Source organism: Pelodiscus sinensis, chromosome 22 (assembly GCF_052426305.1).
Source record: "Pelodiscus sinensis isolate ZL-2025 chromosome 22, ASM5242630v1, whole genome shotgun sequence".
Lineage (NCBI taxonomy): Eukaryota > Metazoa > Chordata > Testudines > Trionychidae > Pelodiscus > Pelodiscus sinensis.
The window spans coordinates 5,107,513-5,134,569 of record NC_143073.1 but is presented as its reverse complement, the minus strand read 5'-3'; the positions used below and the strand labels follow the sequence as shown (position 1 = coordinate 5,134,569).

The window sequence follows — 27,057 nt, the reverse complement described above, 5'->3', positions numbered from 1 at the left end:
TTACATTTTGTTTCAAACTAATACATCTTCTCTGGCTTTTCCAAATTGCTGCAATGAATAAAGATCCATTATTACTTTTCTGCCATTTCCCATGTCTTGTCCGCAACACAGCTGCAATTATTTGACCTCTGAGTGAAGTAGGGTCTTACGCAGATCATTATTATTGTTACTGGTTCTGGCTCACTGTATTGCATTGCTGTGTTGTCATTATATACGTATTGTTCTCTGTGTTATGGCTATTGTTTTTAGTGATTGGTGTTGCAGTAGTCCTGAGGAGACTTTGTCATTTTCTGCAACCCCTGGAGTGCAAGGTGCTGCACAAACACAGTACTAACGCATGGTCCCTGGCCCAAAGTGGATGCTCACAATCTCTGTAGGGTTTCATCTTAGTTAGCAATCTGTGGCGTTCAGTATAGCCCATGGCATATGAGACAGGAGTGCCGTAATGGGCTAATGCACCTTCCGGTCTACGCTACAGACTTACCGTCATGTAGCTGCATCACTCCATGCCTCGGAGCAAGGCAGTTATACCAGCCTAACCCTGGGCACAGACAGTGCTGTGTTGGTGGGAGAGCCCCTGCTGGGCCGCACTTTCAATTAACCTTGGCCTGCCCTCTCCCAGTGCCCAGTCATCTATCTGCCTTCTCAGACTTTCTTAAGGCTGGTGTGGGGTGCACACCCCAGCACCGGGGGTCTTCACAGAAATACCAGCACCTGAAACGGGGCAAAAGGCCTGTTGCCCCTTCCACAAATGGCCCAGAAATACTTCCTCTCCCAAGGGCTCGACTGTCCATGTTTGCATCCAGCACATAATGTATAAAGAGCATTCTAACAGGACAGCACGAGAACATCATCAGTATGCTCATGGCATTACTTCCAAAGTACTCGCATTAAAATATAGTTGGCTAGCAGCAAAGGTGTGTGCCAGACTAAAGATCCAAGTATTGACCATTTCCACTGTCAGGCTATCTATCTATCTATCTATCTATCTATCTATCTATCTATCTATCTATCTATCTCCATGCACCCCCTCTATCTATCTATCTATCTATCTATCTATCTATCTATCTATCTATCTATCTATCTATCTATCTATCTCTCCCTGCTTCCCCATACACTCCATCTATCTATCCCCATACACCCCATCTCTCTCTCTCTCCCCATCACCCTTCCCCCCTTGCACACATGTCTCTCTCCCTCTCTGAGGTGTGTGTGAGCCCCCACAATACCCAGCCCATGACACCGCCCTCCCCCTCCCAAAGGAGCAAATCACCAGTCCCCGGCCACCCCACTCCCAGGGAGTCTGACACCTGCTCTGGGGAGTGTTGCGTCTGTGCCCCTTTCCCCTCCGCTCCCCGAGGTGCTCCCTTGCCCCCCCCCCCACGCAAGCCACGGGGGGGACATGGTCTCGCCTCTGCCCCCCCCCCCTTGGCTGCGGGGGTTTCTCCTGGCTCAAGTTGCGCAGCGCAGCGAAGCGCTGGGGACGTGGGACACTTCCCAGCCCCCCCCCCACACCCTCCCCCCCCCAGCAGCGGTGAGTCAGAGACAAAGCCGCGAGCCCTCTGTGGGCGGCGACTCGCCCCGGCCCCGGCCCCCCGCACGTCACTGGCCGGGCTATAGATGGAGCTGCCGAGCCGGGCGCTCCGCGTGCCGGGCCATGGGGGGGTCCCTGGGCGCCAGCGGCGCGCGGCTCTGCCGGGCAGCGGGGCAGCTGCTGTGAGCGAGCCGCCGAGGGCGCGGGGCGCGAGAGAGGCGGGTCCCTGGGTCCCCCCCCCCCACACACACCGCCCGCCCAGCCTCCTGCAGCGCCCGCCTGCGCCCCCCCCCCCCCCGCGCCCCTCCAGCCTGCGCGCTAAGGGAGGATGAAAAAAACCAATTCTGCAAAAAGGGTGAGTGGAAGCGGCTTCCGCGGGGGGGAGGGGGGGGGGCTTCTGTATTGTTCTCCCGCCCGTCTTTGCAAACAAGCCGCCGGCCCCCGGCTACCCCCCCCCCCCGCCTTTCTCTCCAGCCGGCCCCCGGCTACCCCCCCCCCCCGCCTTTCTCTCCAGCCGGCCCCCGGCTACCCCCCCCCCCCCGCCTTTCTCTCCAGCCGGCCCCCGGCTACCCCCCCCCCCGCCTTTCTCTCCAGCCGGCCCCCGGCTACCCCCCCCCCCCGCCTTTCTCTCCAGCCGGCCCCCGGCTACCCCCCCCCCCCGCCTTTCTCTCCAGCCGGCCCCCGGCTACCCCCCCCCCCCCCCCCCCCCCGCCTTTCTCTCCAGCCGGCCCCCGGCTACCCCCCCCCCCCGCCTTTCTCTCCAGCCGGCCCCCGGCTACCCCCCCCCCCCGCCTTTCTCTCCAGCCGGCCCCCGGCTACCCCCCCCCCCCTCCCCCGGCCTTTCTCTCCAGCCGGCCCCGGCTACCCCCCCCCCCCCGCCTTTCTCTCCAGCCGGCCCCCCCCCCCCCCCCGCCTTTCTCTCCAGCCGGCCCCCCCCCCCCCCGCCTTTCCCCCCCCCCCGGCCTCCCGCCGGCCCCCGGCCCCCCCCCCCCCCCCGCCTTTCTCTCCAGCCGGCCCCCGGCGCGCGTTGGCCGGGCATGCCCGTCCCGGGGGGTGGGAGCCCCCCTCCCAGACGCGGCGGGTCGGGCTGTCTCCCCCCTGGTGCGGACCTCGCTGGGCGCCTTTAGATGGCAAATCCAAACCGGCCTTGCACCTCCCCCCTCCCCCCCCCCCGGGAATCAATTCGTTCCCAAATCTGCAATTTGCATTGCAGTAAAAAAAAAATCAATCGGTGGGGATGCTCCCCCCCCCCCCCCCCCGGCTGCAAATGCAGGCGAGGTGGCTCCAGCCGTGCACTGAATGAGATGGAGCTGGCGGGTTTTGCTCCATGTCTAGGGTACGAGTCTTCCCTTTAAAGCTGCGTGGCCGCAGGGGGAGTCTCTGCTAGAAGGGGGCTGGCAAAGCACCTAAGTCTCAGCATGGCTGGGAAGGAGGGAGTGGGGGGGGGGCAAAGTTGGAGAAGAAGGCAGGGGGAAGGATAGGGGCATCCACCTCTAACAAGCCTCTCTCTCTCTCTCTCTTCCTCCCCCTCCCTTTGTGCCAGGGGCCACAGGGTGGAAACCAGCAATCCATGCAGCCAGAGAAGGTCGGCTGGGTTCGGAAATTCTGCGGGAAAGGCATTTTTAGGGAAATCTGGAAAAACCGCTATGTGGTGTTGAAGGGAGATCAGCTTTATATCTCAGAGAAAGAGGTAGGATTCTTTTCTTTGGCGTCTCATTCCTCTCCCCACCCCACCCCATCCTCCCTCTGTTTTTCAGAAGCAAATTGAGCCGCCCAAGTGTTTACCCAACACCCCTTAGAAACCTGGGAGTCTCCATCCGCGGTGTTTATGAACCCGCTTGTAATTTGCTCGCTGGAGAATTTCAGTGGGGAATTCTCTTTTCACTCTCTGGCTCTGCATTGTCCATTCAAGGGAGACCTGGGCTGGGTTTGTGTGTCGATTCGAACAGCCTCCCCCCCCACCGCCATGCCCTGGTGTCTCCCAGAGAAGTCTGGTGGGGAGACATTTTTCCAGCACCGAGACAGGAAGCGATTTGCTTGGTGAATGTGAGGCTGCCCGTTTCTCCTTTCCCCATAGTGGATCAGCAACCCTCATGTATTTCCTTCTATCTGCCCTCCCTTATAGAGCTCCATAGAGGCCTGGTTTGCAGCCTCGCACCCCGACTGGCTTCCAAATGGAAACAGCAGCCAGGTTAGGGCACCAGATCAGCTGGTTGGGTTTTGGGTTCCAAGCCAGTCCCTTACCGCCAAGTTGGTTTTCCAAAGTAAGGGGCAGCGGGAAAGTTTAATCACCTCTTTGCCATCTTGTTAGGGGAGAAGGTGGGCTAAGTCCCCCTCTCCCACCTCCCAACAGGCTGAGGGTTAAGCGCTTCAGGGATGGGGTGTAACTGGACAGGGCCTTGCGCTCTGGGGTTCTGGTTTCACAGAATGTTGGGATCAGGAAATCCACCCACCTGGGTGTGGGTTTTTTTTTTTTTTTTTTTTGGCGGCTTGTTTGTTTGGAACCAGATGTGTCTTTCCAAAGAAAATCTTGGGATTAATGAGGGCCACAAGACGCGAGGAGGTGTCAGGCCTTGTGGGGGTGAGAGGTGTGAATGAGGATGGATGGGGAGAAACAACCAAACTGGATTATGCAGTGGGGTGGAGGACTGCGAGCTGCTGAACCAAACTGCAAACCAAGGGTGGGAAACCTTTTTTGGGTCGGGGGGGGGGGCCGCAGACCCATGGGAAAAATCAGCCGGGGGCTGCACACAAGGGAGAAGCCAAAAAAACCCACCCCAAACCCTCACTGACATGGCCCTTGACTGTGAAGAAGAAACACCCTCCCCACGTTCCCCTCCCCCACCAGAACCTAGGGGGGCCTAGGCTAACAGATGTAGGTGCATGCTCCCCAAGACTAGGAGGGGAGTCCTGAGCCTCGGGGGCCGGATCCAGGCAAACCGAGGGCTGCTGGGCTGAGGTTCCCCACCCCTGGTGTAAACCCTGCATATGGTGGAATTCATGTTAAGACACCTCTTTTTGCAGCACCCATGCCCTCAGCCCCATCCCCTGGCACCAGTCACACCAGCAGCCCTGACTCCTGTGCGTACAGCCAGCGAGAAGGGCACGGCTGGCGCTTATTCCTGGGAAGCCAGATGATAGCTGGGAGCGAAGGGATCAGAAATGCACAGACAGGGGGGCAGTTTAGCTACTGTAGCAAGATACGCTAGTTCATGGGTTCCCAAACTGGGGGGGGTGAAGAAATTCCAGAGGAGGTGAAAGATGACCCAGCCCCCCCCATCAAACCTCCCCCCAAGTTTTGCTGATATGAGCTAGATGGTGGTATGAAATGCATGGGAGCATGTTGCCTGCCCGGCGTGCTATCATTCCCTGCCACTGCTCTTCGGTGGGAGAGCCCGGATTCAGGAAAAGTGCGTTACCTCTGGCTAAACTTTTATCCACTTGTTCAACTCCAGCGGGCGGGAATGGAACTTACACACGGGCTTCCCTGTTTGCCCGAATCAAGGCCTAGCAGGGAAGTTCACTTTGCTGCACACAGGTCAAAGGGGAGCTCTTTGCTCCCTCACGCCTCCCCCCGAATGCCACAAGCTGTTGGTGCCGGTTAGACCGGGCCTGGGAACAGCTTGTATTATTGGCCAAGAACAACAATGGGAAATTCACAGCGTGCGGTGGCGATGATGCTGAAACTCCCAGGCAGATGTTTCCCGGCGTCGTCAGGAGGCTGTACGGTTCCCCAAGCAGATGCGGTAACATCACCGGGGCTGCGAACCAACAGCCTCATTTGGAGCCGTTTAAGCGGCTGAGCTGCGTGTGTGCATTTCCAGGCAGGAGGGCAGAAAGCCAGGGTTCGGGGGCCAGAACGGGGAGCGGGAGAGCCTGGGACCAGAAATGACAGGTGAAATCCTGGCTCTTCCAGATCTAATGGCCAGACCCCCATGGCTTTCACAGGGGCCAGGACATCACCCTCGCATGCTAACCCTGGCGGGGAAGCAGGAAACCTCCCCCGGTGACCTGACTGTAACCCGCATTGTGTAATCTTCCCCCGTCTGCAGGCAGGGAGACTGAAATAGCAAAGAGCTGAGAGGCCCAGTGCACAGGAGCCGCCAGGCCTGTCTGTGGGCTTGCTGCGTGGGGAAGGGGTTCCCCTTCCCTCTGCTCGTTGACTGCAGTGGGGGTGGGGGTTTTACCCTGTGTATAGAACTCATGGGGCAGGCGGAGTTCCCCCCCTTCCTACCTCCCCCATCCCATCCATGCCCCTGGAGCAGCAGATGCAAATGGAGGGAGAAATTCCAACCCAGCAGATTAGTAGAGCGCCCACCGTGGATGGTGCACGGGAGCGTGCCTGGGTGCACATAACAACGTATTCCGCACACGGAGGGAAAAGACTGCTTCTGGTTAGTGACCTATGGCTGGATTTGTCAAGAGTTCATGGAAAGACCCTGCCCGGACTCCAGGGTCAACACCTGGGATAGCCTGAGCCCAGGAATTCCAGCTTGGCCGGTGCTGGGTTTAGAATGACTGACTCTCGGAGCTGTGTTCCTCTTCCGCAGGAGGGAAGACTGAGAGAACTGGGCTGTTGTTTAGAAAAGAGAAGACGAGGGGGGGGGGGGGGGGGACCTGAGAGCAGCTTTCAAATACCTAAAAGGGTGTTACCAGGAGGAGGGAGAAAAATTGTTCTCCTTGGCCTTTGAGGATAGGACAAGAAGCAATGGGCTTAAATTGCAGCAAGGGAGGTTTAGGTTGGACATTAGGAAAAGTTTCCTGACTGTCCGGGTGGTGAAACACTGGAATAAATTGCCCAGGGGGGTTGTTTAATCTCCCTCACTGGAGATATTTAAGAGCAGGTTGGACAGACACCTGTCAGGGATGGTCTAGATGGTGCTTGGTCCTGCCGTGAGGGCAGGGGACTGGACTCGATGACCTCTCGAGGTCCCTTCCAGTTCTAGTGTTCTGTGATTCTATGAGGAGTTAAGGGGCAGCCACTAGGAGCTGGGGGGCAGCTCCAGTCTGGGCCTTTGTGTGGCATCCAGGGCCAGGAACCTGCCTCGGGGGGGCCATGCCGTGTCTCAGGGTGCACGGAATGACGTGCATGCCCTTGGGAGAACTCACGGGTTTGAGTGTGCGTCTCAGTAAATAGCAAGTGTGAACCTGTACACGAGGAGAAATAGTACCTCTGCCCATTGCCCATCACCATTGTATTGGTGTGCCCCGAGTGGGTGTTTCACTGAGCAATGCGTGGGGGTGCGAACGGCCTCGTGAGTCACGTACGGGTGACCAGGCCGGTGTCTAGTTGTAAGGAAGTGTGTATCATTCCATAACCAGTGTGTGTGTGTGGATGCATATGGGTGTGGCAGACTGTGTGCATTGGCTATGCGTGTCTGACTGCTGTGCCTTAGAGAACCGCTCCACGAAAGAACCACGTGGTTGTGGATCTTTGTGTCTAATGGGGCCACGTCTGGCTGTGTCTGTCCATGTCGAAGTGAAGAAACGGTCTCTATGAACGCGTGTGTTTCCACGAGTGGAGCATGGGCACATGGGCAGGTGGGATTATGTCCCGGAGAGGCGCCATGTGTGAAAGAACACGTGTGGGGTGGAGCAGTCCGGCCTCACATGACGTCCTGTGGACGAAGAAGCAACATGCATGTGTTCAGCCTGTGTGCATGTGGTGCTTTCGTGTGATGTGTGTGTGAGGTGCCAGGCACGTGTGTAAAACGGTCTCTCTCCGCACTTTGAGACGGGGGGGCTGACCGCTTCCATGGGCCCCCGCACTGGGAGTGGGTTGGCTCTGTGCTCCAGAGGGGGTGGAGCCTCAGGCATAAGGGGCAGGGCCTCAGGCATAAGGGGAGGGGCCTCCGGCAGAAAGGGCCGGCCCCCACGCCCTCTCTGGCCACATGGAGTGGCACTCTGGTGGCAATTTAAAGGGCCCAGGGCTTTGGCTGCTGTGGTGGGGGTCCGAGGCCTCTTTTAATCGCCGGGCCCTGGGGCAACTGCCCTATTTCCTCCCCCGCCCCCTACCCGTCCGCTGGCCTGCTTCTGGGTATTTCAGTGCAGAAATAACACTCTTTCAAAACTAGATCGTGTGCAGCATAGGCTCCGATGGTGCTGTTTGCTCTCTTTTGGCCACGCTTGGCCTTTGGATGGCTGGACACTCTTGAGCACAAGCGAGAACTCACAAGAACGGATGGGAGGACATTTCCAGCTCGCCGTGCCTCCGCTCCGGCCAGCAGGCCCGGAGCCAGTTCCCTGCCCGTCTCCTCCCTGAACCGTAGGTCTTCCCCGCTGCTTTCCGGCCTCGGCCAGCTGCCTTTCAGGGCGCCCACACGTCGGCAAATCAATCTGGGTTGGTCAGGCAGAGCAGGGCGCAGCCTCTTTTGTTTTTTCATATGCCACATTGCGCCTAGTGGAGGAAACGGAGCCGCTGCCGAGTTGAGAGAGCTTTCCACGGACACCGCTCTGGGGAGCAGGCCCCGCGAGGAGATGTGTCAGGAGGTGCCTAGACTTTGGGATAGCGCCTCAGCCCATACCCCCAGATATGGGAGAGACCATGGGAAATAAGACTCCAGGTTCCCTGGAAGCTGGGCTCTGGGGCAGCCCCGCTGGAGAGAGTCCAGTGCCACCCAGCTGATTAGCAGAGAGCCCAGAGCTGGGTGTGTGTTTCTACTGGTGGTGCACATCTGCACATGCCTTGGTGCACATAACAAAATTATTTTGCACATGGGTGGAAAACATTCAAGGGAACATTGGTCAGTTACAGTAACAGCTCCTCAGCTGGTGTAAATTGGTGTTGCGTCAAAGGCCTTTTTGCTCTTAAATCTCATCTAAGCTAGGAACTGGACCTTGCAATTGCCTGTCAGTTTCTGTAAAATGGGGACAACGAGACCTTCTTTGGAGAGGGTGGTGAGCTTGACTTTGGACAAGTGCTGGGTAAAAACAAGGGATTATTATTTAGGGGGTCACCCAGGCGCAAGGCTCTCCTATTGTGAAACCCCCGGGCCTCGTGGATTGAGTTTGTCACGAAGAGAGGGGAACAGTCTTCGTGTAAACGTGATCCCCACCCTCGCGTGGAATCTGTGCCAAATTTCTCCAGCCCGCTCTGCCTCTTGAAGCCCACGGTTCCTCGACACACCAAGCGCGGGCAAGGCTGAAGGCTCCGTGGAGCCGACTGCATTGATCGAACACACGAATCTGTACCCCGGCTGCAAATCGGTCCCATAAACTGCAAAAATTTTTGTTATTTTGCCATTGCTCGGTGGCCAAAAAGTTGCCAGGAGCAGAACCCGGGCTGGTCGGAGCTGATTTCTGGTCAGCAGCAAGGCATTTTGCATTCCTTTTCCCTCCCCAAACTCCCATTTCTGGTCATTGTTCTCTCCTTTCTCGCACTGCTTTGTTATTGATTTACACGCGGGAACAACAGTCACGCGAACACAGCTGGGCTTCTGCTGTTTCCTGCCAGGAAGCCCAGGGCCAGGGAGCATGGACTCCATGCTACGGAGACGTGAAGGAGGAAATGCTTTACCGCAGGGTTTCCTGAAGCCCCTTCGTGCTGGCTACCGCAGGCCTCACCTGGCTGAGCACAGGCGCCCTCGGAAAGCTGGCTGCGCTCTCTGCGAGGGTTGCTGCAGCATGTCTGAACGCCGGTGAGCGGCGTGAGCTGCCTGGGCTGTGTGTGCGGTGTGGTTTGCATGCTGTTGTGTGGGCGTGGGGACGTGGTAGTGCTGCTGGTGGGTGTGTTTGGAACAGCGCAGGCCACGGCACCGAGGCCCGACCATTTTGAGGCACCGGGTGTGGGCCGAACCTGAGTGAGTGTGGGGGACCTGGCAAGGGGGGGCTGCTGCGGTGCTCCGCTTTGCTCCCCTGCTTTCACTGGCCCGGTGGAGCCGCGTGCATTGATTGTGTGCACTGCGGGTGTATGGTGGCTTTGCTGCTTGTGAGGAGTGGGCTTGTGGCGTGTCTTTGGAGGAGTGTGCGCCTTGTGTGAGCACTGGCGTGACTCCTCGTGAGGGGCATGAGTGTGCGCAGTAATGTGCGTGCGTGCTCACGAGTATTGTGCAACGGCAGGTGGCGCTGTCACGTCAGTGTGCACGGCCGGGGCAGTTCTGAAGGGCTTCACCTTCCATTCACCCGCTAAGCCCTCTGAACCAGCATGGCTGAGGCCAGCCATGCTGCTAGGACTGTGGCTGGGAACTGTTCCTCCCTCCTGGACATTGTTCCCTCTCATGTTTTCCATCCGTGTGCAGAATAAATTTTGTTCTGTGCACCGAGGCATGTGCAGATGTGCACCACCAGAAGAAACAAGTCAGCTGGGCGACATCTGAACCTCTCCTGGGTGGCCACCCAAGTACTCAGCTTACAGGGAACGCTGCTCCTGGATTATTCCTGCTTTTGCTCGGTTATCCATCTCCCACGCCACCACTTCTCTATTCTCTTCTCCCTTCCCCCCACCAGCCCCTCTGTTGTGCCATCTGCAGCAGATCCCACACTCCATCTTCACCTTTCTTCTCTCTTCACCGCCCAGCCCCGTGCCCCCTCCCTAGGGACAGCGCTGGAGGGCCCAGGAGAAGCACTGAAGCCTTAGCTTGTACCCAGCCCACTCAGCATAAAGTTCCCTTAGGCTTTGCTGCCCTGCAGTCCTGTCTCTGCCCTTTACTCTGCCCTAATGCTGTGGCTCTAAGAGTCCTCAGAGAGAACGTGGCCCAGGGCAGACGGGCGGCAGAGCCGCCTTTGTGCCCTGGCCATGCTGGATGGGTCACGGTAGGGTCTGCTCCGTCATGTTGCTTTAATCAGTGCTGTGTCCTGGTCGTCCCAGCCCCCAGCAGATGGAGCAGGGGTGGGGAAGATCTGGGGGAGGCTGCAGGAGCTCTGACTGGCATCTCTGGGAGCTAGGGCTGGCCTCGAAATCCGGGGAGGCCGCACCGTGTCCTCTTTGCAGGCAGGACGGCAGCCCACGTGGCATCACCCAGGCGGAAGTGGTAACGGCTGTCCCGGCTGGCGTCGGTTGCATGCAGTCCTGGGAGCGTGCGTCGGCTCCGACAATGTTCGTTTGCTGGCGAAAGGTTGCAGCCCGAAGGCTGCTCGGTTCACAGGTGCGGCTTTAGCGCACACGCCACCGCTCCTCCCTACACCAGGGGTGTTCGGATAACCACGGGGCCTCTGCCAGCCCTGGGGGCTAGTCCAGCCTCTGCTGCCGACCTGCTGGGTGACCTCAAGCTAGCCTCTTCCCTGGTCGGTGCCTCAGTTTCCCTAGTGTCTATCTGGAGCGTAAACTGCATGGAAGAGGGGGACCTTCTAAGTGCTATTGAAATCAATAGTTAGGGGCTGGCAGTGAGTTCAGTGACTGAGAATTCACCAGGCAACGCCTTGAAGGCTGGGCCTGATTCTCATTAGAACTCAGCTCCCCCGTCCGTTCTCCCGGCAGCACAAAGGGCGCTGAAATGAGCCGGCGTTAAGGACTTTGTGCCTCGCGAGAGGGCTGCCAGGAGGCCTTCGGGTAGAGGCGCACGGGGCCCTCTGGATTTAGTTTGCGTGGTGATCACCGGAACAAACCCCTCCAGTCGGTGCTAGGGATGTGAGCGCCTAGTCGGCTAGTCGATAAGCGAAAGTTTATCGGATAGTCGACTAGTCCCTCGACTACTCACCTCCCCCCACTTGCTGCCTCTCTCAGATGCAGCAGGGGGCAGAGCAGGAGCCGGTGCCTGGGGGAGCCGGCTTAAAATCCAGTCTCAGCACCGTCTCCGGGGGTACTCGGGGGTAGCGGGGACTGGGTGCGAGCCAGGAACCAGCTGATTCCCGGCTCACGCCCAGTCCCAGATGCGGCACCTCTGCTTTTTATATGTATTACGAGCCTGCTAGCTCTTAATCCATTTAAAAATCAGAAACACGGCGGGAGGGGAGCCCGCATGAGCTGGGAATCATCTGTCCCGGCTCACGCAGGGTCCCCCCGCTGCATCTCAGCCTTTTAAAAGGATTAAGAGCCGGCAGGGTACCAATACATTTAAAAGGCAGAGCCGCTGCGGGGTTAGCTCCTGGGGCCAGGAGCTCACCCTGCCGCGGCTTCCCGCTTATCGACTAATCGGCTAGGCAATTAGGTGATGAAACGAAATGTAACATCCCTCGTCCGTGCAGCTCCCCCCCGGCAGCCTTTGAGAACAGGCCATGTGCTTTCGGGGCACAAGTTTCTGCCCTGTAAGGCCTGGGCCAGTGAGTTGGATGCCTGTGCCCAGCCTGTGCCCTGCGCTATCGGGGTGACGCTGGAGTGCTGGGGAGGGGGTAGGATAGGAGAAGGACGTGGAATGCTGGGGGCGGGTCGGTAAAGAATGGGGAGGATCTGACATGGTGCCGAAGGTTTAATAATGTGGGAGTGATGACTTCAGCAAAATACCACCTGCCAGGGGCCTGCGGCAAACTGAGTTAGTAGGTGGCAATGCTCTGCCAACAGGGGCCTGATCCAGAGGCCACAGACTTCAGGGCTGATGCTCAGCGCCGCACAGGAGCGGACCCACACTGGCAATCGGTGAGGCAAGGACTCTGGCGCAAGTCCTAGCCCAAGCCCCGCAAGCAAGGAAGTTTTTCTTCACTCAGCACACAGTCAACTTGTGGAACTCCTTGCCAGAGGATGTGGTGAAGGCTAGAACTTTAATGGGGTTCAAAAAAGAGCTAGATAGATTCACGGAGGCTAGGTTCATCAATGGCTATTAGCCAGGATGGGTAGGAACGTCCCTAGCCTCTGGAGGTGGGTGACAGGGGAGGGATCACGTGAGGATTACCTGTTGTGATCTCTTCCTCTGGGGCATCTGGCATTGGCCACTGTCGGCAGACAGGAACCTGGGCTAGATGGACCTTTGGTCTGACCCGGTATGGCCGTTCTTATATTCTTAAGCAGGCTGGGAGAGGCAGGGGGAATGCAGCCAGTAAGGCAGAGCCTGTTATAACATAGGCAAATTCCCATGACATGGGGCGAGGGGGAGGGGAGAGAGGGACATCCCATTCCCGGTGCAGGCAGGCTCAGGGGCCAACAAAGGCAGCTTGGAGCCCGCACCTTGCCCTGGGTTGTGAGTGCCATGCCGGGCTCTGGAGGGGGCGGCACAGAATCTCACCCGGTGTGCTAGCAGCACCGAGGAGATGGAGATGTGCCACGAGCTGCAAGTGGAGCGTAGGATGGTGTGAGCGGTATCCCATTTGCTAGCTCTTGGGAGGCGATGTTGCTTAGGCCCCTGGTGGAGAAAAGCGGTGTAAGATACGCCATTCCAGCTACGACAATGATTTTCTGGGGGCACTGCAAAGCAGGAGGTTGACAGGAAAAATGCTCCCGTTGACTTCCCTTACTCCTCAAAAGGAGTACCAGGAGTGCCCTCAGCATTCGATTTAACAGGTCTTTACTAGACCCACCAAATCAAATGCTGGGAGATCGATCACAGCAGTGTCGCTCTCCAGGGCAGTGAAGACAAGCCCTTAGTGGATAGGTCTCAGAGGAGTTGCTGTGTTAGTCAGTCTCTGCAAAAGCAACAAGGAGTCCTGTAGCGCCTTAAAGAGTAACAGATTGATTTAGGCATAAGCTTTGGTGGTTAAAAACCACTTCGTCAGATGCATGGAGTGCAACAGAGGCGATTCCTCACTGAATTGGCCTCGTTAACACTGATCCTACATTTGATAAGTAACTTCCGTCTTTGGGAATGCTAGAACATATATACATAGATAGATCCCTACCTCTGTTATTTCCACTCCTTGCATCGGACAAAGTGGTCTGTACCCATGAAAGCTTATGCCAAGAAATTGGTTCATCTATAAGATGCCACGGGACTAGCAATGTTAATATGTGTTTAATCAAGTAAACGTGTAACCGCTGGGGGGGGAATCAGTGGTTACGTGGTTACATGCAGGAGAGTGAGGGGAGCAGGCGGCTCCCTGGAAACCAGTGTGCTCTGGGAACCAATTTTTAAGCCAGCTCTCTGTGCGTCCTGGGAGCCTGTGCATAACCGTGAAGGTTAACCGATGAGCCTGTTAACTGTTTGCACAGTTACGTTTTCACATCCCTATGCGGGACTCCTCGTTGTTTTTTTAATGGCTAGGGACTCACTCCCTAGACTAGGGCTTGGGAGCTGTGGGTTCTAGTCCCATCTTCCCTACAGACCTCAGGAAAGCCAGGGGCGTGCTTCCGTTTCCCCTTTATCAGACTTGTCTGCTTAGACTGTAAACTCTTCCAGGCCAGATTTCTAAAGGTAGTTAGGCAACGGACTTCATCTTTAGGTGCCTAAATACTTTTAATGAGCTGGCCCTATGTCTCTGTGCTGGGCTCTCTAGAAGCTACCATAAGATAAGCCCTCCTCCGCCTCAGGTAAGTGTCCTTAGTGGATATTCCATCCATGGAAGTCTCCTCACCCTCGGACCTCACACTTCTGTTATTTTAGTGCTTAGGAAAGGTGCCGGATTGGTTCCCTGGAGAAGGAAGTCAACGAGTAGTCGACTAGACGATTAACCAATACGCCTAGGCTCCAGCCTCTGTCTGCAGGGAGTCTGGGCCGCTGCAAACAGAGGATTCTTCATGGCAGCCTCCCCTTCCCCTCTGCCAACGGCCTCTGTCTGTATCGGAGGCGGCAGCGTGGGGCGACAGGCCTCCAGTCCACGCAGGGAGCTGGTTTTTAAACTGGCTCCGCTCGTGGACTGGATCCTGCCTGGCACCCTGCGCTGCTGCCTCTGATACAGAGGCAGCAGCATGCGGAGGCAGGGTGGTCCTGGGAGCAGGGCCAGAACGCACTGGCTGCTGCCCCCGCCCCTGGGGACTATAGAATAGTCGAGGAACTGCTAAGGACTCATGCGGTCCGTTGACTAATCTATTACCCGCTACCTAACATCCCTAGTGGAAGGAATCCCTTTGTATGCACAGAGTAAGGCAGCTGCAGCCCCCCGGCAGCCACACCATTGCTGTACCCCAGGGACAAGGAGATCTCACCAGCCCATTCGACCCCTGGCTTCTCTACAGGGGCTGCCCGCCCTGGGGTGCCCTTGGAAGCGATGCTGCGCTTGCGCCGAAGGGCTGATTCCTTCTCCGCGGCCGCGTGAGCCTGCTCAGAATAAAGCCACGGCGGTGGGAGGCGCGAGCCACCCTGCATCGGTACCCCTCCCAGAGGTGAGGCGCATACTCCTGGCACCTAGCCTGTCCTGCACTTCTCCACCACTCTGTTTCCAGTGCGAGCAGGCCAGCTCGGAGCGTGGACAGAGCCCTTGTGACCCGTGCCCTGGGCTGAGACCCACCAACTCAGCACACCCGACAGCTAATAGACAGGCATGATGGCCAGCCTTTCCCCCAGGGACAGCAACCAGAATCCCATCCCCAATTCCCCATTGGGCTGCTCCTAAGAACCCTCACATAGGAGGTCTGAAAAAATCGCTCTCCCCGCTGCTGACAAACGCCTGACGGGGCTGGGTTTGATCTTGGCAGTAACCTTTGCTGACAGGGCACGTGCAAGAAAGAAAAATAGCCGAGCCAAGGGAGGAAGCAGGACCGGGAGGGGATGGGGACGGACGCAAGATGTTCACTCCCTTCAGCTGCATGACGCTCGCACTTCTCAGCCCTACCACGGGAGCCGAGGAACTGCTCTCTCAGCAAAGGCCTCCCAGCTGTCTAGCCCAGCACAGAGGCTGGCTGGGAAGAGCAGATACTTGTGTTTAACGTATGCCGGGGCTGAGCCGGGGCACCTCTAGGCTTGGCACTTCCTAGGCTGGGCACCTCTTTCATTGCAAACTCCGTACTGGCTGACCCCAGCCCCCTAGTCCGGTCAGAGCACAGCTTGATTCTCCAAAGGTCACAGTAACAAAAAGACAAAGGTGGTTCCCGCCCCTCCACACCCCGGCTGGCCAGGCTGCCTTTGGAACCCCCTCGCTCGGATCAGCTTGATCCGTCCCAGATAGGGATGGTAAATATTGGTTAATTGAATAGTCGAGTAACCGCATGAATTCTTATTGGTGAGTCGACTATTCTATAGTCCCCGGGGGCGGGGCCAGCAGCCAGTGCTCTCTGGCCTCTCTCCGGAGGAGCCCCCTGCCAGTCTGTGCTGCTGCCTTTGTATCATGCTAGTTTTTTCTGGGTATCCTCCACTAGCCGGTAGGCAGGTAGCCAGATGCATAAAGCATTCGCATGCCAGACATCTGAGAGTCAACACCTATAGGAACAGCAAACTTGGATTAAAGGTGCAGCTGATGTGAGAACATCCTCCCACTCAGTGATTTCATCTCTCTCTCCTCTACCCTGGCTCTTTCTCTGTCCGTCTAATTCAGTGGTTCCCAAATTTTCAGCAGCAGCAAAACTTAAGGGGGGATTGACTGGGGGGGGGGGTTGGGTAGCCTTGTGGCCTCCCTGGAATTTCTTCACGCACCCCCAGTTTGGGACTCATGGTCTAATTGGATCTGGTTGGCAGAGGAAAAGAAAATCCGTAGCTTCGTAAGCTCTCTTCCGAGGCCAAAAGGAGAAGCGGGGAAGCCGCGTGTCTTGGTACCGGGGAATTGTATTCTCAGCTGTGGGGGGCAGGAGCCATCCGTGGCTAGAACTCCCGTTGGCTACCACAATGAACTCACCGTCCTCTCAATGCAGGGAGGTTTGGTGCTAGCACCCAGGGACTCCAAGCAAAGCCCCACTCTAGAAAGATTCCTGACATCTCATCGAGCACCTTCTGACAGCAGCTCTCCCAGGGGAGGGCTGGTATGGTTCTTCCCATGTGACGGAGGGGGAAACTGAGGCACCTGGCGGTGACACGACGTGCACGAAGTGACAGAACGTTTACGGCCCAGGTGCCAGACTATGATGGGCGGCTAGTCGGGACAAATCAGGTAGCAGGGGCGGGGATGAGGTGAGAAACTGAACCGAATGGGCCGTAATGTCAGCTTGGCGCATCGCTTGCCTGACCAATACCCACATAATGCTGAGGGGAGCCGCCCCTGTGGCGTCCTGTTGATTTCGGGCCAAGTTCTGCCTGATTCACTTATTCTTCCTGTGTATGAGTTGTGGTAGTGCCTAGGAGTCCTCTGTGCTCGGTGGGCCAGGACACCCCGGTGCTCGGGGCTGTACAAACACAGAGCACAAAGACCCTCCCTTCCCCATAAAGCGACCAGTCGCAGGGAAACCCGTGCAAATCCGCTGGCTTCAGCGAAGCGGCACGGATGGCACATGAGGGCGATGGAGGAAACATGCCGGAGCGATAGCACTGGAGGCCTAAGGCCTCAATAGACCAAATACAACCTGGACAGCCCAGGCAAGCGTCCTCCTGAGCCTGCCTGGTTACAGGTCTCCCCTCTGCTCCCCGAGAGAACCGCCTCGAAGGGGGATCTGGGCGCTCTATCTCCATTTGCATCCTTCTCTAGGAGGAGTCAGGCAGATTCTCATGGTGACAGGACCCCGTAGCACCTGGGCTGAGACCAGGCCCACCGACAGGAGGGGGTAAAGGGGGCAGTTGCCCTGGGCCTGGTGATTGTAAGGGGTCCAGTATTCCTGGCTGCCACCGCCGCTACTATGTAACGCCTGCGCCTGGAGTCCTGGACCCTTTAAATTGCTGCCGGAGCGCTGCGTGGCGCACGCTGAGCAGTGCTAAGGTCTGGGGAGGGAGGTCCCAGCCCCACCCCTTCCAGCACCTAATTCACCTAGGCTCCTTTGACAATCCCATCCTGTTTTGGGGGGCAGGCTCAGACTAGATGAAGCCGTTGTCCCAGGAGTCTGGCTAGGACAAATCCTTTCCCCAGCCCCCACCCCATGTACTCACCTGGGCGGTCGGGAAGTCCCCTGGGGAGGAATGCATGGGTGGAGCCACAGCCACTGCGCCACTCTGGGTATCCTCTCTTCCACAAAGGCTTTTGAGTGGGTGTAAATTACAGTCATACCTGCATTAAGGGGATTTGCCCTGGAAGGGTGTCCCATTGGTTACGGGACTAGCTTAGAACCTAGGATCAAGTTCCTATTCTAGCCCGTACTTCCTCTTTGAGCGTTGGCTTTTCACGCCCTTCCTTCGTGCCTCAGTTTCCCCATCTGAGCCATGGGGGAAATAGCCCTGCCCCACAGCCGGCTGGGATGATAAATACATTAAAGTCTGTGGGAGATGGAGCTAATGGGGGTCCTAGAGGTGCACAGGTTAGGTAGATGCTGTATAAAAGGGGCCATAGGAGAAATGAGAACCAGGCCCTGAAGATGCATTCTGCTCTGAAGGGGCTGCATGAGCCGTGCTGTGTGGAAGCAGCTGATGAGTGAGGCTAGCCGTCCACACCCCGTGGTAATTGCCTGGATTCCGGGCCACCGGATCCTGTGCTCCCAAGTTTTGCGCTTCGATGGTTTTCTCCTGCTTGCCTCTTCGCGATGGACCAGGCCCAGCAACAGGGGCTGCAGCGTCTCTGCCGTGCCAGAAACCTGGGACTAGCTGTTCTGCCTTAGCCACCCCAATCAGCTGTCGAGGCGTGCCGAACTAACACCGCCCGGCTAAAAATAGAAACCGCTAATCTGTACCCTCCGAAACTTTTGTTGTGCCATCTTCAGAAGGAGCTAATGAGATTGCACCTGCTGATTTCGAGGCATACGCCCACTCGCTGCCAGACGCTCCAGCACCCGCCCGCCCGCTCGCAAACAGACACGAGCGTGCGCACAGAGATACCGATGGGGTGACTCAGGAGCAGTCCGGCTCGGCTGGGCCCACAGGGGGAACCCGGGCATAAAAATGACACGGAAGGTGGATTGCGTCTGAGATGTAGCTCAGCAGATTGTGTGCAGCTCTGCGGAGCTGGTTGTCGAGGAGGTGAAACGAGACCAAAGTCGGTGTTTTTTTACACACAATCGATATTGGTTCCTTTCTCCAGCTGAAGCCCACTGTCGGATCTGACGCGCTAGTGTGGGGAAGGGTATTAGCTCGGGCAGGGATGCGAATAGCTGGGAGAGTTGAAGGCAGGGGTGTAGCGAGGGAGGTACAAGGGGGGTCAGCTGCCCCCGGTGCCACGCAGGGAGAATGGCGTGGGCGGGTCTAACGTGGCTGCAGCTGCCCCCCCCCCCACATCCCGCCTTGCTACACCCCTGGTACAAGGGAGACCATAGTGTTTTCCAACAGGTCTACGTGCAGATAACGGACACCCTTCTGGGTGCGTAACCCACTGTGTGGCACAGAGCCCTCTGCAAGTCAAGGAGTCGGATCCTAGTCTTCTTCCAGCACTGGGTGAAAGGGCAGTTCGCTTGTCCCGGGGGAGGGGTTCCTGTGACTTATGGTTTGGGGGGGGGGGGGACTGGCTTTGGAGGCCCAGTTCAAGACGCCGGAGGAGCTTGGGATTCAGAGCTGAGCAGCTACCTCAGCCGGTGACTTGGGTTGGTGTTGAAAGCCAAGTTGTCTCATATGGGGATCCCACATCACCACTTTTGGGATCACTGGCCATGGACACTAGATCGGGGGGGAGGGGGACGGGGAGGGGCCGCTAACAGCTTCCTTACAGCGCACGTTGCCATTTCATCACGTGGGGAGATTTCAAACCTTTGGAGCAAGGCCTGGCACCTGGGCTGCAATTTTCAGGGGCCTAAGGAAGCCGAGCATTCCTCTCCCCTCCCCCCCCCACCTTGAAATCCCTCAGGAATCGAGGAGGAGATTTTCATAAGGGCGCGTTGTCTCTGGGAATCCCAGACGCGACAGCTCAAAGGAGCAGATTTTCAAAGCTGCAAAGGACAGTTAGGATTTGAACTTCTGTGGGAACCAGGCTCCTGCGATAGTTTTACAACCCCTCTCCCCATGACTGAAGTACCTCAACCCCTCACAATCATCATACACTGATCATCACCGCCCCTGCCCCCAAAGAGACAAGCCAGATAAAGTGACTTGACCAAGGGCACACAGGAAGTCAGCAGCAAGTCTGGGATTCGGCACCTGTGAGGCCCCATCTGGAGTATCGCGTCCAGTTTTGGCCTCCATCTACAGAAAGGACACAGAGAAGGTCCAGCGGAGGGCAATGAAAATGATTCGGGGGCTGGTGCACAAGACTTACGAGGAGAGGCTGAGGGATTTAGGCTTGTTGAGTCTGCAGAAGCGAAGAGCGAGGGGGGATTTGGTAGCAGCCTTCAACTCCCTGAAGGGCGGTTCCAAAGAGGATGGAGAGAGGCTGGTCTCAGTGGTGGCAGATGGCAGAACGAGGAGCAATGGGCTCAGGTTGCAGTGGGGGAGAAGGTTGGCTATTAGGAAAAGCAACGTTCCTAGGAGGGAGGGGAAGCACTGGGATGGGTTCCCTAGGGAGGGGCTGGAATCTCCAATCCTCGAGGTTTTTAAGTCCTGACTTGACAAAGCCCTGGCTGGGATGACTGCATTGGGATTGGTCCTGCTTTGGGCAGGGGGGCTGGACTCGATGGCCTTCTGAGGTTTCCTCCAAGCCTAGTTTTCTGTGATTTGAACCCAGGCCTCTTACCTGCCAGGCTAGTGTTCAAACCACATCCCTCCTCTTGAAGGGTGGGTGGACACCGCACTCCACAGTGTGCCATTGAAAAACTCCCTCAAAAATAAATGAGTCTCGTACTCTGGCAGTACGGGGTAGACTATAGACCAGTGATGGGCAACCGAGGCTAGTGGGCGGCCCCTCCTCCATCTGAAGGAGCCACAAGACTGTCAAACCCAAGATGGTGCAGAGGGAGCGCACGGCTGTGTGCAGTCAGCCCACCCTTCGCTGCCCGGGCTCCCCTGGCTTTGTGTCACTTGAGTAACACCGGTGGGAAAAAGACCGACGTGGACAGAAACCGGCGGAATCGTGGGCACCAGTGAACAGCGTGATTGGTGGGCCACACGTAGAACCCCGACGGGCCGCAGGTGACCCGCGGGCCGCCCACCAGTGCTGCAGTGTCGGTGTGGGGGTTTGCAGATAGGCGGTGCCCCTGCAGCTATTCTCAGCGTGCAGCCTAGCGATGTCTTAGCCACGAGTGGCTGGCGGGTCCGGAAAGCCGGGGCCCCCGGCAGCCAGTCCAGAGCGGAAGCCTTTTGCTGGCATGGGCCCGCCACTGAGAGCTGTTCATTTTTGCTTCCTAGGTAAAAGATGAAAAAAACGTCCAGGAAGTGTTTGACCTGAGCGATTATGAGAAATGCGAAGAGCTCAGGAAGTCCAAAAGCAGAAGCAAAAAGAACCACAGCAAGTTTACACTTGCACACTCCAAACAGCCTGGAAACACGGTACCGCTATCCACACGCCTTGTGGTCACCTTCCCCAAGACTTCCGGCTGCTTTGACCATGGCAGCATGAATCCACTGCCCAGTCAATCCCCCACCTTGTCTTTCTCAAAGATCTAGACTCCCCCCCTTCCACGCCAAATTATGGGCTGGGCACAGCAATCGCTGGGAGTAATTCTCCAGCCTGTGCCCTGAAGTGTACCAGGCTAGATCAAGGGTGGGCAATAATTTTTGGGGGGAGGGGCACTCCCAAGATTTTGGTAAGGGGTCAAGGGCCACACTTTTCCCTGGAGGGGCTGTGGGGTCTGGGAGGGAGGTGGGGTGCAGAAAGGAGCTCAGGGTACAAGACTGGGGTGAAGGAGGGGGTGTGGGGTCTGAGAGGGAGTTTGGGTGAAGGAGGGGGATGTGATCTGGGACAGGGGATTGGAGTGCAGGGTCCAGGAGGGGGTATGGGTTCAGGAAAGGATTCTGGCTTGGGGAAGGGATGAAGAAGAGGGTGCAGGGTCTGGAGGGAGCTGTGACCTGGGGGAGGGGGGAAAGGGAGATGAAGAGGGTTTGCGTGATGACTTGGTGAAGGGAATGGAGTACAAGACCTGGGAGGCAGTTGTGACCTGAGGGAGGAGGGGTGCAGAGAGTCTGGGTGAAAACCTGATGCAGGGAGGTGGGGAAAGGGGGTGGGGGTTGGGGTGCCAGAGGCAGGCTATGGCTGAGAGGTGCTTATCTAGTCAGCTCCTGGCCAGCAGCCCTGGAGGTCCTGAGGCCATGTGGCCAATGGGAGCTGAGAGATTCTGCTGGAGGGCGGGAGCAGTGCATGACGCCTCCCCCTTCCCCTGGTGGCTGGAGCAGAGAACCACAGGGAGCAGCCAGCTGCTTAAAGCAGCGTGGGGTTGCTTGGAAGTGGCTGGCTGCTCTGAGCTTGAGCATCCCAGCGCGCTGGACCTTGGGTTGGATTGGGCGGCCCTTGGGCTAGATCCAGTGGCTTGATGGGCTGTATCCGGCCCGTGGGCCGTATCTTGCTTGCCGTTGGGCTAGATGAACCTCCATCTGCTGGAGGCAGTAAATCCTGCGGGGATGGCCTGTAGTTTTGGCTATTGACTTGTAACGGCAGCAGAATCAGGCTTTGGCCTCTCCACTTCAATACACCAGTCGTTTACTCCAGATCCTCGCAGTGGGAGCTAAAGAAGGGGCAGGCAAAGCATTTGGGGTGATCACGACGCAGACCAGGAATTAGAACAGAACCCTCTAGCAGGACTGGAAACATTTTGGCTGTTCCGGGCAGTCTCTGGGGGTGGGCTGACTGGGTTTTTTCCCAAGAAGTAAAACTGACCCCCAACCTGGTTCTCTGCTGCTGTCAGTTGTGCGCTGGGTGGAGCTGCATTGGCTTGGGTTAGTGGACAAGCCGGGCTCTGGGTTTTTCTTGGCGGCCTCTCAGTGAACGGGGACCGTGCTGACCCAGGCATTGTGCACCATGAATTCTCTCTCTCCTAGGCACCGAACCTGATCTTCCTGGCCGTCAGTCCAGAAGAGAAGGAGTCCTGGATCAACGCCCTCAACTCCGCCATCACCCGAGCCAAAAACCGCATCTTAGACGAGGTGAGATGTTCTCTCGGGGCCGGGCACCAGCTCTGTGGTCTCGGTCTCAGTCTCGGGGGGAAACCTTGCCCTGCAGCTCTCTGGCCTGAGGTACATCTGCCTTGGAACCCATCTCCCAGTGCTGTCGCCAGACGGGGCCGCGGCTAAAAACAGCCGTGTAGAGATTATGGCTTGCACTCCCACCCGAGGCAGAGAGGGAGGCACGAGCTACGATTTAAAACTATTGGTAGCACAGTAGCTGTGATCCTGAATCTGTCAAGCCAGGCTGGGAGTCGGTCTGTGGCAAGCTGCCGCTGGCCGTGTAGACGTACCTGTCGTGAGAAAGGTGGCCTACGCTTCCCGCCTCCACGTACGGATGTCCCTTTCTCAGAACTTGTCTTCGGTGCTGCGGAGATCGATGCTGCAGCGGTTGATCCGGCGTTTGATTGAGCAGGACTAGTAAAGACCCGCTAAATTGAACGCTGATGGCACCCCCGTGGTCCACGGAACTCCTCACAGTCACGAGGAGTGACTCAGCTAGTCAGAGCAGCCCTTGCCTGTGGTGGGCCCGGCAGGGATGGTGCAGCACCTACCAGTTAACCAGAACTGGTAAGCCTTGCCCGTTGAGCATGAGGCTTACTGGTTAACTGATTAACCATTCACATCCCTAGTAACCACCAGTGGAGTTCTTTCACCTCTCCCAAATACCCCATTCCAGTTCAAAGCAAGTTTTGATTCAGACCGAGTTCGGGGACCGCTACAGCTCTTGGGCTTGGCTGGTGCCTTTCATGCTGCCACGCTGGGTGGGTGATGAGCCGGACTCCCTACCAGAGGCGAGCTGCAAACTGTATGTTTGACTGTCGGATTTGCAGTTTGCCGCTCACACAATCTGCAGGCTGAGCGTTGCTGGAAAATGTTGCCATCAGCTCCTGGACAGACCACAGATGGAAAGACGAACCCTGGTTCAATAAACGAGGCACCGGGACATCTCGCCCAATGCTTGTTGCCGGGGGAGGGAGTCCTGACCTGACGGTTTGTGCTGGGGAACTTGACGACCTTTATTGGCATGCTTGTGTCCCCTGGCAGGTGACTGTTGAGGAGGACAGCTACCTCGCCCATCCGACCCGCGACAGGGCAAAAATCCAGCACTCCAGACGGCCGCCGACACGGGGACACCTGATGGCTGTGGTACGTAGGCTAAGCCCTGGGCACAAGCTCAGAAAGGTCACGTCCGATGCTCACAATCCCCTATATGGTTTTAATTTTGAAATGGATGGAAGAAGATACAGCGTCTTTTATCCAGGGGAGGGTGAGGACGGATGGCTATTTCCTGGCATGTGTGAAATGAACGGGCATGTCTCATTCAAGTTCCTAGTAGAGAAGGTGGGCAATTGAAGCATAGGGCAGATTAAAAGACTTGCCCAAGGTCACACGAGAAGGCTGTGTCGGAGCAAGGAACAGACTCCAGGCCTCCTCATCCTCAGCCACTAGACTCTTGCCCCCTGAACCTCGGCCGTTCCTCCTGGTGCCTGTTGGCACTCTGGCACCGCAGCCCGTTAAATGGGTACATTAGAAATGCACTGAGAGCTTGCTACGATGCTTAAAGTAGTGAGTGGAAAGCATTATTCCCTGTATTGTGTGGCCGCTCAGGAGAGATTCTGATGCCACCCAGCTGATTAGCAGAATGCCCACAGCTAAGTTTTGTTTCTACTAGTAGTGCACATTTGTACATGCCTCGGTGCACAAAATTATTCCACACATGGGTGGAAAAGATTAGAGGGCGCACTGGTGGGCGGCCTCTGCATCCGTCCACTCACAGCTCCTGCCTTTCTCCCCACGCTCTGCAGGCATCTACCTCAACGTCGGACGGAATGCTGACACTGGACCTCATCCAGGAAGAAGACGCTTCTCCAGAGGACCACGGGACTTGCGAAGAGAGCTTCCGGGTAGACCTGGATAAGTCTGTGGCGCACCTGGCTGCCGGCCGACGCCGGTCCGATTCGGAAAACGTCAAGTCCTTGGAGAAAGGCCGGTCGGTGAGCCTGCCCCGGCGGGAGGCGATCTCGTGGGACAAACCTGGGAAGCGCAACGACTCTTTCGACAAAGGGACCGTGTATACTCCGCAGGTCCCCAAAAGGCTCTCGCACTCGGAAAAGAACAAATGTAGCTCCATGGAGGAGATCTTGTCTCGCCGGGACTCTTCCGCCCACCGGGCCGCGCTGAGGAAGGGGCTGGAGGTGCCGTTTGCCTCGGCTGCACCCGAGCAGCTGGCCCGGATACAGGAACTCGTTGCACTGAAACTGGAAAAAACTCAGGAACTGCTCACGGAGGTGAAGGGCTACGGGGAAGGGAAGCGGAAGACGAAAGATTTCGCCGCTGCCGCCACCACCACCTCGTCCTCTTCCAGGTCAGACTCTGAGAGCATCTTGCAGGAGACGGAGCGGTTGCTGGGCGAGGCCTCCTCCACTTGGAGCCAGGCCAAGAAAGTGCTGCAGGAGATCAAAGAGCTGAGGGACCTGTACAAACAGCTAGAACTGCAGCCGCCGGACCCTAAATCCAAACAGGCCTCGCAGTCTCAGCACCGGAAGAGCATGATGTGAAGGCGAGGGGGGCAGTGATTTCTTTTTCTGATTATTTACAGTGTTCGAAACAGTACAAGGTGCCTGTTCTCCTCCCAACTTGCGCCCCAAGCTCGACCCCTTCCCCATCCCAGATCTCCCCCCCGTGACACAAAAAGGTGTTCCAATCAATCAGTTTGGATATCTCCCCTCCCCCCCGAAAGCATCCTTTCTCTGCATTCTGGGGCGGCTCGTGTCATGCCTGCAGGATGGAAGAACCCCAAGACCTGGGCAGCTCCTGCCACGTTCGTGGAGACATATGCCCAGCAACAGGGGTAAATGTTCTCCCGCTAGATGAGCCCTGAGTTTGCAGCTTTGAGTCCAGAGCCTCCAAGTTCTGTGTCCTACGCCACGGCTCTGTGTCGCTCGCTTGGCCTATGGTTGGGGTTTTTTCCCCTCCCCATCTCTTTGAAAAAAGAGTCAGCACTCAAAAGTCCCCGTTCTCCAAAAACTGTTTGGAAGACGCTCGCGAGTGACACCCGCGCCGGGGTTGGAATTCCACGTCAGAACGAGCCGGTTCCCAGGCTGACGTGTCGGGAGAGGCCTCGGGCGTTCCTTCCTGAACTGGGCTTTTCCCTGCCGGTGGTCTTGTACTGATCCCGAACCCTCTTTTGCAAACTCCCGTGGCAGGCAGCTGTTGTACATGTGGTACAGTCATATACAGCCCTCCCTAGGGAGGCACTAGGTATGCAATCTGTGTTAAAACTAACCCCGTCTGTCTGCCGATGCAGACGCCCCCTGCTCTGCTGTAATGAGATTTAGCAATGGCAATGTCTTCCGTCCCGTGCAGATGATGACGGCCTGGAATCTGAGGGGCAGCCATTATTTGTTTTCCATTGTTCTTTCCTTCCTTAATGCCGGCGTGGAAGGGAAAGTCGGGGGTTGGCACTGCGGGCCACAGAGAAACTGCTTGTTGGTTTAGTGGGCCTGATTCTGCTCCCGCTCCTTATACACAACTGTCATGCTGTCACTGACACTGGTGTGAAGTTGGCATCAGTCCCCCTGGAACTGAAAAGGATCCCAGGTCAGATCTTCAGTTATCCTTGCCCCCGCTGATGTCTCGCAATTTTCTAACGAGGTGGCTCAGGTTTCATGCATTTAAGCAGCAGGGCAAGGGGAAATACGCTAAGATTTCTCGCGGGGTTTAAAGTACACACCGGCAAATTAACAGCCGCTGTTTTTTCAAAGGAATCAAATTTCCTTGCCTGTGTTGCAAAGAACCCCTGAGAATATTAAAAACAACTGAGTTTTAAATGTCTAATTTCCTTTTCACTGTTTACATTTTGTACCTCTCCCCGATTTGAAAGGAGACTCGTTATGTTTGCGTCTGCGTCTGGTCAGTTTCGCTCATATTGCCGGCTGAGGCTGTGATGTTTGGATTGCAACCACTGCAAGGAATTGTTGATCTGTGTTTTTTAAAAGCTCCCACCAGTTGGAATTAAATAACATTGGTGGAAATATTTTTATTGGCCTGAGGTTCTTTTATGGCTGGTTGTTTGCAAAGCTTAAATTTGGGGCCCAGTTTCACCTGACAGTGTCTCTTTAAGTTATCCGTGCCTCCTTTCAAACCCTATCCCTCAAACGACAGAAGAATCTCAGCTGCTTTCACAACGCTACACAGTCATACGGTCATGATACAAACAGGCAGATTTGGCTTTTATAGAATTTACAAGTAGTATCCCTTTCTTGATTTTTTTAAAATACATTTTGGACCACTTGAAGGATGCATTTTTACAAAGTCAGCGCAATCAAATTCGATCCTTTAAGAAAAAGAGATTAAAAAAAAAACCTATCCCATGTAAGACATTCTGACAATACCCTTCTAAGTCGCCTTGCTTTGATCCTGAAGTAAACAAGAAAAAAAAACTCTTCCAATAGTTTAATATTATGCATTAAAAATAACCCTAGCCTCAAAATAGAAAAGCTGTTTTAAAATCTAGAGATTCTAATGATGCTGGATTAGCCTGGACCTGTGTCATGGCTGGGTTTGGGATTCTACGCACTGGATTAATATCAAAGCGTATGTCTGTAAAAACACCGGATCGGGTTATATAGTTCTAACAAGATGCCCACAGTCACAGATGCATATGGGGGTCATTGCACGTACCAGAGAATCTCAGCTATACGGAACCTTGTCCCTTCCAAATCTGTCTTGAGCAACCAGCCAAGATAGTGACAA

The 27,057-nt window shown here is 56.4% G+C and overlaps 1 protein-coding gene across 1 annotated transcript; it reads left to right on the top strand.

Annotated features, from left to right (window-relative positions):
• The first annotated feature begins 1,617 nt into the window (after positions 1 to 1,617).
• On the top strand, positions 1,618 to 26,338 carry PLEKHO1 (pleckstrin homology domain containing O1). The gene is made up of 6 exons (XM_075908473.2): positions 1,618 to 1,889; positions 3,078 to 3,224; positions 20,551 to 20,691; positions 22,177 to 22,281; positions 23,347 to 23,448; positions 24,108 to 26,338. Exons 1-6 carry the CDS (start codon positions 1,863 to 1,865, stop codon positions 24,858 to 24,860), a joined length of 1,275 nt encoding a protein of 424 aa, XP_075764588.1. The 5' UTR covers positions 1,618 to 1,862; the 3' UTR covers positions 24,861 to 26,338.
• The last annotated feature ends 719 nt before the right edge of the window (positions 26,339 to 27,057 follow it).

Bases quoted from the DNA above. Each gene is read 5' to 3' on its own strand.
- PLEKHO1 (XM_075908473.2), top strand. From the start codon at position 1,863: ATGAAAAAAACCAATTCTGCAAAAAGG. The intron at 1,890-3,077 runs GTGAGTGGAAGC...CCTTTGTGCCAG, and splicing joins AAACCAATTCTGCAAAAAGG to GGGCCACAGGGTGGAAACCA. The intron at 23,449-24,107 runs GTACGTAGGCTA...CACGCTCTGCAG, and splicing joins GGGGACACCTGATGGCTGTG to GCATCTACCTCAACGTCGGA.